An 11,121-nucleotide genomic window follows, 5' to 3' on the forward strand; every position below is an offset into this window, starting at 1 on the left:
TTTATAATACGATATTAAAAAGATATTTAGATAATTATACCGATTATTTAATTTTTAACCTAAAATTCTTTTATATCTTAAATTCTAAAGATTCAAAAATTGTATAAAATATTCATAAATTATCAGGTGAAATTGGATTGTAAAACTGACACATAATGGTCTCAAAATTCTCATTTGTACATATATACAAATCCCAATTATTGAAGGAACTTCACATAAGTCCAAAAATTATGAAAATATTAGTGGAACTAAAATACAATAATATATATACTATGGTGAAGACGGTTTATGATTTAGACTTATAGTGACTCTTGAAATAATTCTTAACTATTGTAGGTAAAAAAAACTTTTTAAAAATATTAAGGGTTATCATACGACGAATGTCGGAGGGACCATATTCTATAAGTGACAGAGGTTGAAAGGAACATTGTTTGCGTGCAATAGTGGTCTAAGGGTCTGTAGGTGGCGGGTGACAGTAGTCGGAGGGACCGTAGTTGGCGGGAGACGATAGTCTAAGGGACAGGCCATAGTTGGCAGATATTGATAGAGGTTGGGGGGATCATATTTGACAGGCGATGGTCGGAGGGACCATAGTTGGCGGGCGACAGAGGTCAGAGGTATATATCGTAGCCAGTGGGCGATTGTGATTAGATGGACTGTAACTGGAGGGCAACAGAAGTCATGGGGATCGTAGTCCGCGGCGACGATGGTTGGAAAGATCGTAGTTGGTGGGAGACGGAGGTTAGAGGTGTCACGCCCCAAGATCTAACTTGAAAAGAATTTCAATCAATTCATCATAACCAATTACCAGAGCTATCTATAACATCAATGTAACAGTCTAACAAAAATCTATAACAATTAAAACATCATGTGACCCCTTAAGTGACGTGTTTCATCAATGCACATATTGCTTTATTTACGAGTTTGAGTCCTTTCTCGCGTGTTCTGATGTATAGGGGTCAACATGAGCGTAGCTCATTCCCTAGTTTTGGGAAATTTTTCAGGAGACCCGACTCTTAGGTGATGGCTGATCACCCGAGGTTTACTTACAGACGACGCTTACCGGGTGACAGGTTCCTTTACTGTCTTTAGTAGTAGTAGATGTTGTAGTTATTTTTGTTATTTTGGATGGCATGCAGAAATTGTGTAAAAAACAATTTATATGGCCATCTTGTACATTTTGATAGACTTGTGTTATGATAATGTTGTAGAGGTGCTCTATTTATTTGATTAGCTAAAAAAAAATTAAATGGAATTGTTGATGAGAAATAAATTTCGCGTCTGATCTCGTTCCCGCCTCGTATCTACGAGCTAACCGAGCCGGATCGTGACATGGTGTCAGGGTGGAGTTCTATGATTCTTCAAGCCTTAAAGTTCTCTTGATCTCTTGCCCAAGGTCTAAGATTCCAATGGTCAAATCTCCCTCTTCATGTGCAAATAGGGGGACTATTTATAAATTTTGAAATTGTCATTCTAGTAAATATGAAGAAGAATCAAGGTAATTTTCAAGTGCTCCATTGAACAACTAATACTGATTCCCTCGATCGTTAAGTATCTATCTATCATTTATGTTCCTTAAAGATGTCAACATGATGCAATCTTAAGCTCGTTGGATTTGTCTTGTCTAGCCACTCGATTTGATTATAAGCATGTCATGTTTAGATATCATTTGGTCTTCTAATTAATGCTTTTGAGCTTCTAAATATACTTTAAGCTCTTGATTTGAACACATTTGGGATCGGATTAGATCAATTTTGATGTTGTTGGATTCGTCTTACCTAGACGTTCAATTTGACTTTACGTTTGCTGAAATTGGAGTTCAGATGGTTCTGAATTTAACTTTGAAAGTTTTCAATTAAGATATGCCTTGAGATTTGTGTTGGATCTAATTTTTGGTGACATATGAATAGTATTTTATCATTAATATTTTTTAAATGAGAAAACTTGCGAGCTAATTTGTCGAGTTGAGGCTCAAACTTGGCTTTTTAGCCCATTGAGCTCTACTGAAGCGCCATCAATCATGTCGGTCTCCATCCGACTCACGAGTTGGTTGACTCACTAACACCCCTAATCAAGTGCTCATGTGAATGGAAAGTGTTTTATTTGTAAATTAGAGTGTGGAAAATGGAAATATATAAATATATCTTTGAGAAAACTTATAATAACACAGTTGATATAATTTATATCATGATGGACTTAACTTTAATTTAAAATTAGTAAAATATAATTTTTTTTTATTTAAATTATTAATCTTAAACTAAATACAATGATATTTAAATTCATATTGACTGTATGAGAATATATTGACATAAAGTTTTTCCAGAATTATTTAAGGAATACAAAACGACTGACGAGCACATATTAATTAAGCTTATGGTCCCGGGGCCCACTCAACTTGCAGGTTTTTTTTTTGTTGGCTCGACTCAATTATGTGGATGAGTTTCGGATATCTAATTGGTGCATGACATGCCTCAAAACAAAGCTTTTTAAAAAAATAATTAATGGGCCTGAAGTTATTAAACTCAAGAAAGGAAAAAAGGAGGCAGAAAGAAAGGGAAGAAGAGAGGGAGAAGTAGAGATGGATACAACGGAGGGCCGTCTATTTGAGGTGAAAGTAGGGAAGGGAAGGGCGTGGAAGTGGTTGTACGCGGGTTCAATGCTACTGGGGTTGCTTCTGATTTGGGTGTACAGGGCCTCGCACGTGCCGGAGGCCGGAGAAAAGGGGAGGTGGGCGTGGACGGCGGTGTTCGCCGCCGAGCTATGGTTCGGCTTCTATTGGTTTCTCACACTCTCCATTCGCTGGAACCCGATTTACCGCTATACTTACAAGGACAAGCTCTCCCATAGGTACCCTTTCTGTTTCTCTCTCTAAAGAGAGATTTTTTAGATGAGTTTACCTTAAAAATTTTCCTGAATCGATATTTGATCATATTTTGTTCATTATTTTCTGTTTTGATCATATTTTGTTCATTATTTTCTCTCTGGCTCTTTCCCCTTCCCTCTTTTTTTCTCTCTCTCTCTCTCTCACCCATATTTGTGGATGTAAGCTATATTCAAACCCGAGTCTCGAAGGTCGCTGTAATTTCTGTTTATTATGGGCTGTTTGGAAGCAACTAGGAATTAATTTTAGTATGGATTAATAAATTTTGTGAATCTGGAATTAGTTAATCTTGAATTTGTTAAATCCTAAGGGGCTGTTTGGCAACAAGTGGGATTTAACTTTAGTGGGATTTAATAAATCCTGTAAATCCGGATTTAGTAAATCCGAAATGTGTTAAATCCTAAAAACTGTTTGGTATGTTAAATGTTAAATCTTGTTAAATCTTGAGAAACTGTTTGGTAACATATATCAGGATTTATGGCGGTTAGGGATTTAAGTTTAAAGAAGATATTTATGAAATTAAGATCATTGCATAAAATATAATAAAATCAATTTTAGGTCATATAAAATGACCAAAAATTCAATAAAAAGTTAATTACAAACTAATATGGACCAAAATAAGAGTTGAAATATTAAATAAGCTAATTATATTAATATTTAATTAATAATTATATCATTAATTAATCAATTAAGTTAAATTAGATAATTAATTTATGCACTAATTCTACTATTAATATTTAATTAAATAACTTAATTATTATTTGTTTAAATTATATAAATTAAGTTAATGGATAATAACTTTGAGGCGTCTAGGGTTTGTATTTCATCATTTCTTTTCGTGTTGCTGTCGTTGTTGTTCGGCTTCGTTGATTCGCAGGAGGTGTACAGATTGTGCGCGTCGCTACTTCGGTTCCTTCGTGGCTGTTCGACTCCGCTCCTTCGACGACTTTCCCTTCTTGTCAAATCGGAAGTTACGACATTTTGATCGGAAGCAAGAACAGGAGCTCGCTGGCTCTGAAGGTAACTTTCTCCCTTTCGTGCGCTTCTAATGTTAAATCCCGTTAAATCCACCGAACCGAGGGATTTAGTAAATCCGGGATTTAAGCCGTAAATCCATAAATCCGGGATTTACGGAATCCTGAGATTTAACGCGCGCACAAAAACCGTTTGGCTGGATTTAGCGTAAATCCGACTTAAATCCCAGGATAAATCCGATACCAAACAGCCCCTAAAAATGGTTTGGCGAGATAATAGTTAAATCCTCTTAGATTATGTGAAACTGTTTAGCAATGTAATCAAGCATTTAAGTCAGTTGGTTCATTTAACGATTAAATTTAATGTTTTTTTTAATTTAATTTATGTGAAGAATTTTTATTTTAATATAAAATTGATTTTTTTAATTCTAAATCTAAATTTATTTTAAACTAATCAAACGGTTCAATGAGTCAAGTCAGGTTGAGTTTGAACTCGTTTAATATACAAGCTCAAATATGAGCCAAATTCATGGCTCTATAAGTTCATGAACTCGTGAGCTCGAGCCGGCTCGGCTAACTTATTCACGACTAATGTCACGTATTATCTATCTTTTTATAAAGTTTCTAAACAATTTTTCTTTACTTAACAGTTTAATATTTCTTTGGCGGCTTCGGTGTTCAACCAATTTTTATTTATTTATTATTTTTTTTTTTTCAATTTCGTGAAGTGGCCTGAACGTCGTGTTCATTACAAAACTTATTTTTTCCATCAAGATAGTTTTGGCCTTTCTTTAACAAGAAAAGAGAAATCCAAAACCTCATATATTCTTAGCTACTTGTTGTACTAAGTGACAATCTTGTTTTCTTTAGAATATTAGGTATTACCTGGCCTGATGAGGTTCTGTCGTATTGTGTCCATAAGAATAATGTTGAATGCACACCCATTTGTTTATATGTTATCCTTCATGTTGGTCGTCTATCTAGGAAAAGGTGTGATAAAATTGACCAATATAATGTGTGCTTAGTTCATTAGAAATTTTATTAGACTTTGGGTTTGATTATTGAGTGTCCTTTTATACGCAGTTCATATTGATCGGCTGGTTGAGAGTTTTGGCTATCAACTAAGGGATTTTCGGTTCAAGTCTTACGTATGTGTTGTGTGTGTGAGTTTGTCTTAATTAGCCTAAATGTCTCAAAAAAAAAAAATCCTTTTATGTGAAGGATATTTTTAGTTTGATGAATATTAAGTATTATATATATTATGATCTTGATTGTAATGCAGATATTGTCAGAGAAGTTTTTTGAGCACGAGAAGTTCTAAATTCATCTCCGATACATTCTTGATTAAAGTCTAACTATAATTTGAAATGAACTTTGATAGTTTTGAAGACAAACTGCCAGCAATAGATGTTTTTATATGTACTACGGATCCCACCATTGAACCCCCCATAGTAGTCATCAACACAGTTTTATCAGTTCTGGCCTATGATTATCCACCAGAGAAACTAAATGTTTATTTATCTGATGATGGTGGTTCAATCTTAACATTCTATGCGATGATTGAGGCATCTCTATTTGCAAAATCATGGATCCCTTTTTGCAAGAAGTTCAATGTCAAGTATATGGCACCTTCGCTCTTCTTTTCAAAATCATCAATTCCAATACATGATCCAAGTTTCTCAAAATGGGTAGCTATGGAAGTAAGCTTTTTTAATTTACTTCTTCAGAATTTTGCAAGTGCAAATACTTTTTTAGCACTTTCTATTTATCTTCAAATTCATTTGTTAATGTAGAAATTGTACAAAGAAATGAAGAGTCGAATTGAAGCATCAATGAAACTTGGTGACATTTCAAATGAGATTAAAGCAGGTCATGAAGGCTTTACAAACTGGAGCTCCAAAACATCTTCTAATGATCACCATGCCATTATCAAGGTGTGATACTTTTATACAACTTTTTTTATGATAAATTTCTACAAATTGGCAAACAATAAAGTTATTTTAAAGAGATGAAATTTCAAGAATAAACTATGTTAGCAACTTGTGAACCAATCTTCTTCCTTTCTTAGATACTAATTGATGGAAGAGATCAAAATGCTAGAGACTTCGAAGGATTTGCAATGCCAACTATTGTTTACATGGCTCGTGAGAAACATCCAAAATATCAACTTAATTTTAAAGCTGGAGCTCTAAATGCATTGGTAGAATAAGCTATTGAATTTTGCTTTTCTCATATGTACATTATAATAAACCCATCTACAAGTAAATACCAGATTATTTGGTATTTTGGACCTATTTTTTAATTATTGTCAATCTTTTATCCTTAACTAACTAGATCACTTTTGAACACACAGTTGAGAATTTCTGAGCAAATAAGCAATGGATCAATCATTCTCACAATTGATTGTGATATGTGTGCTAATAATGTTGAATCAATCAGAGATGCTTTATGCTTCTTCATGGATGAAGAGAGAGGCCATGAGTATGCTTTTGTGCAATTTCCTCATAATTTTGAAAACCTCACCCAGCAAGACTTATATGCAAGCTCCTTCAAAATGATTCACAAGGTAGGCCCTTACAATTGTAAAACTTTAAGAAGTTTATATTTTTATATGAAAGAAGCAAAAATCACCACAAACACTTTTATGCTCAATTTATGAGAGCACTCTAATATATTAAGCAACAAAAAGGGTCGTTAAAACTTGCATTATTTAAAGATATTAATTCTATATCTCACTTAGTCTTAAAACCTAATCTCTATCAAATTCATTGACTTTGAAGGTATATTTTCCTGGGCTAGATGGGTTAGGAGGCCCAATGTACACAGGTTCATGTTGTTTCCATAGGAGAGATTGTCTAAATGGGAGAAAATACAGTGAACTAAATAAAATTGAGCTAAAGAGGGAAAACCCAAAGATTCAAGAAACAAATATGAGTACTTTAGAAGAAAGAACCAAGAATCTTGCATCTTGCTCCTATGAAGAGAACACACAATGGGGAAAAGAGGTTTGTATGCATACTTATCTTTGCATTTTAAAATGTAAGTTTTTATTAATTCTATATCTCACTTAGTCTTAAAACCTAATCTCTATCAAATTCATTGACTTTGAAGGTATATTTTCCTGGGCTAGATGGGTTAGGAGGCCCAATGTACACAGGTTCATGTTGTTTCCATAGGAGAGATTGTCTAAATGGGAGAAAATACAGTGAACTAAATAAAATTGAGCTAAAGAGGGAAAACCCAAAGATTCAAGAAACAAATATGATTACTTTAGAAGAAAGAATCAAGAATCTTGCATCTTGCACCTATGAAGAGAACACACAATGGGGAAAAGAGGTTTGTATGAATACTTATCTTTGCATTCTAAATGTAAGTTTTAACTTGCTATCACATTAATTAATTAATTAATTAATTATGAGTGCAGATGGGTTTGAAGTATGGATGTCCTGTTGAAGATGTGATGACTGGATTCTCCATTAAATGTAGAGGTTGGAAATCAGCATATTTCAGTCCAAAAAGAGAGCCTTTCCTTGGTCTTGCTCCAACGACACTCTCTCAGGCACTAATACAGCACAAGAGATGGTCTGAAGGTTATTTTCAAATTCTACTCTCCAAGTTTTGTCCCTTCCTTTATGGTTTTGGAAAAACAAAGCTTGGCCTTCAAATGGGTTATAGCATTTGCTGCTTTTGGGCTATCAACTCAATTCCAACTCTTATCTATATTTTCATCCCTTCTATTTGCCTCATAAATGGAATATTTTTATTCCCAAGTGTAAGTACAACATCCCATCTCTCTCCTTCTGTAATTACACGCTTCTATATATTTTTTTTTCTTAGGCTATTTTTTTGTTATATTATGTTCATATGCAGGTTTCTAGCCTTTGGTTCATGCCATTTGCATTTGTGATGACATTTAGCACTGTTGTTAGCATTTGGGAGTCACTTCTTCATGGACTAACATTAAAGTGTTGGTGGAATGATACAAGAATGTGGTTATATAGAAGAACAACTTCAGACCTATTTGCTTTAGTAGATACTATCCTAAAGCTATTGGGTTTCATTGATTCAACCTTTGTTATTACACCAAAGGTGGCTGATGAAGAGGCATATAAGAGGTATGAGAAAGAGATTATGGAGTTTGGCTCTACTTCGCCAATGTTTACAATATTGTGTACAATAGCAATGCTTAACCTCTTGTGCCTGGTTGGAGGAATCATAAAAGTGATAATGAATGAAGGAATTGGATATTTGGATCATATGTTTTTGCAATTATTGTTGTGTGGGTCTTTGATCCTCTTAAATTTTACCATCTTTCAAGCCTCATTCTTTAGGAATGATAAAGGATGCATTCCTATGAGTACCACACTTTCATCAATGGCAATAGTCATAGTTGTATATTTCATTCCTATTTTTTAAGACAAAGAACTTCATAAGGGTGCAATATGCATGCTTACAAAGACAAATGAACTTTCATTACAAAATATCATATATGAAAAGGTCTTAGCCTCTACATGTAACATAGCATATTCAATTCTAAACTTGAGTATACTTTTGATTATTGTACCCTTTTTGTATGTCATGTTATGCCATTTCTAGATAAATCAAGAAAGTAATAAATGTTTTAATCTATATTAACCAGAACATTTTGTTTAGTTGAAGCTATGAAGACTTCTGAATTTTTTTTTTTTTTTTCTATATTAGCTTGCGAGATGCTAAAATGATTTAAAAGCTAAGATTTGATGAAGTAATATTTCATTCTCATAATTCAAAATCTTTGCCTCAATAACATCTTTTTTTAGGATTCATCTCAATATATTATTTAATCAAGATAAATACAAAATTCAAAAATATAAGTTTTTAAGATAAATTTAAATCAGTCTTTATTTTCTTCTCCATTAATCACTAAGGAGATTATTTGTGCACATTTAGGCTGCTCTATATAAAACAAAAATATTGATGATTTCCTTGCATCATTAGTAATTTTATAAGCATGTTTTTAAATTTAGCATACTTTTCTTTAATTATGTAGAACACTCAATGTATAAATAAATGTTGAATTTGGCTTATGCATGTTGAAGATTTGAACTCATGTAGGCTTTGTTTGCGACAACTTTCTTACTACTTTTTAAAATAGCTTTTTATGACAAAAGTTCTTGAACTAGAAATCTGCTTTAGAAAGCACTTAAAAACTGTCCCAAACAAAGTTTTGATCAAGCGCTCACAAGACTTATATTGATCAGTAATAATTACTCATTATAATCTCCTTCCTAATATTTTCATGATGATTCTATACATATTTCTCACGGTTCTTATTTTTTATCTACACAATCCAAAAGAAAAAAAAAAAAAGAAGAAAAAAACAGATATTGTCCTACAATTATTGATAGATGAGTTTAATATATTTTAGGTGGAAGGTGTAGTCTCCTATTATATTTCTCAAAAGTAAAATTTGAAGATGGAAGCATTGCTCATGTGAAAATTTGATAATTTTCCAAAATACAAAATTTTATTAGGGTGGAGCACTACATCAACATTTCCATCTCCATGTTGCTTGGATATCGAGAGCATTCACATAAAAGATGGCGATGAAATTTTCCACTTTAATTCTCATCAGATGTTCTTGTCTTTTGATTATGTATTAAGCTAGATAAGAATGTGTTTTATAAAAATAGACTAGAGAATTCTAATCATAAAATTTTATTAGAATGAGCATTAGATGAACATGAGCATACCCATATTACAAGGAGTTATCGAGAGCCTTCATATTAAAAATGGTAATAAAATTTTATGTTTTAATTCTCATCTTTCAATCAAGTATTAGAAGGGAAAAATATCCCAAATGAAGCCATAATTGATATTGTTCTTTTGTTCACTAAACTTAGCTTGGTGGCAAATTTCTAATATCTTATTTTGCTGAAGTTGAAAGTGATACTCACACTACGGGAAAACACGCGATTACCGTCGGAATTTCCGGCGGATATTTTTGCGCCGGCATTGACGGCGCAGGTTCCGGCGGAATGATGCGACGTAAAGTTTACGGCGTTATTTCCGGCGGAACTGACGCCGGAAATTTACCCGCGTCCATTGCGCCGGAAATTACGTCGGTGAAAAGGGCTCTGGATTATTTCCGGCGCAGATTACGAACAAATCTTTCAACTGAGAAAAAAGATTACCAGCTATGCTTTTCTCCATCCCATCCTTTCTTCCTCACGAAACATGACAAAAGCTTCCAATTCTGTCTTCCTTTCTTGTAGCATCACTTGTTATTCCTCAGCTCCAACTTTGTGAGGCGTCTTTCAATCGAGAAATTATTCTGTGTGGATGCCGAATGTAGCTCAGACCAATCAGAATGAGCCACATCAGCAATACTGATCCACGGTACCTAGCCGCGATACCGACGTGGCCCGCTCTGGTTGGTCTTTGAACGGCATTCGGCGTCCGCACATAATAATTTTTCCTTTCTTCTTCAATGGCCATAACTTATGTTTATTATGTAGCTCAGAAAAAAAAAATATGTTCATATAGGGGGCAAAGCCAAATAATATTAAAATAAAGTACAGTAATTTGTGAAACAACTTTAGACAACCAGCTTGCTCCCATGCACTCTCATTTAAAAGAAATGTGTGTATATATATACAATAACATACAACCCATATATTGTTTTTGTTTACATGAAAACATAGAACAACCCTCCATATATTACATTAGATCTTTACATGAGCATAATTCAATATATATACTTTGTACATTTAATTACTATTTTACTCAATTTTGAATAAATTAAATGCACAACAAATCTTTCAACTGAGAAAAAAGATTACCAGCTATGCTTTTCTCCATCCCATCCTTTCTTCCTCACGAAACATGACAAAAGCTTCCAATTCTGTCTTCCTTTCTTGTAGCATCACTTGTTATTCCTCAGCTCCAACTTTGTGAGGCGTCTTTCAATCGAGAAATTATTCTGTGTGGATGCCGAATGTAGCTCAGACCAATCAGAATGAGCCACATCAGCAATACTGATCCACGGTACCTAGCCGCGATACCGACGTGGCCCGCTCTGGTTGGTCTTTGAACGGCATTCGGCGTCCGCACATAATAATTTTTCCTTTCTTCTTCAATGGCCATAACTTATGTTTATTATGTAGCTCAGAAAAAAAAAATATGTTCATATAGGGGGCAAAGCCAAATAATATTAAAATAAAGTACAGTAATTTGTGAAACAACTTTAGACAACCAGCTTGCTCCCATGCACTCTCATTTAAAAGA

General features: G+C 33.8%; 1 protein-coding gene across 3 annotated transcripts in view; it reads left to right on the forward strand.

Annotated features, from left to right (window-relative positions):
* LOC110107169 (cellulose synthase-like protein E6) overlaps nucleotides 1-8,418 on the forward strand; it is an 18,496-nt gene extending 10,078 nt beyond the window's left edge. The window contains exons 1-8 of one of the 3 annotated variants that reach the window (XM_020837350.2): nucleotides 2,508-2,847; nucleotides 5,237-5,555; nucleotides 5,649-5,789; nucleotides 5,924-6,055; nucleotides 6,209-6,421; nucleotides 6,636-6,860; nucleotides 7,280-7,627; nucleotides 7,726-8,418. In XM_020837350.2, the coding sequence (XP_020693009.2) occupies nucleotides 2,579-2,847; nucleotides 5,237-5,555; nucleotides 5,649-5,789; nucleotides 5,924-6,055; nucleotides 6,209-6,421; nucleotides 6,636-6,860; nucleotides 7,280-7,627; nucleotides 7,726-8,271 (2,193 nt within the window). In that variant the 5' untranslated portion in view covers nucleotides 2,508-2,578 and the 3' untranslated portion in view covers nucleotides 8,272-8,418. Of the gene's footprint in view, nucleotides 1-2,507; nucleotides 2,848-5,236; nucleotides 5,556-5,648; nucleotides 5,790-5,923; nucleotides 6,056-6,208; nucleotides 6,422-6,635; nucleotides 6,895-7,279; nucleotides 7,628-7,725 lie in introns of those variants that run through there. The other 2 variants (XM_028698958.1, XM_028698959.1) reach the window with 2 other exon arrangements.
* The last annotated feature ends 2,703 nt before the right edge of the window (nucleotides 8,419-11,121 follow it).

The sequence above is a fragment of the Dendrobium catenatum genome, unplaced genomic scaffold (assembly GCF_001605985.2).
Source record: "Dendrobium catenatum unplaced genomic scaffold, ASM160598v2 fragScaff_scaffold_1189, whole genome shotgun sequence".
NCBI classification, from domain to species: Eukaryota; Viridiplantae; Streptophyta; class Magnoliopsida; order Asparagales; family Orchidaceae; genus Dendrobium; species Dendrobium catenatum.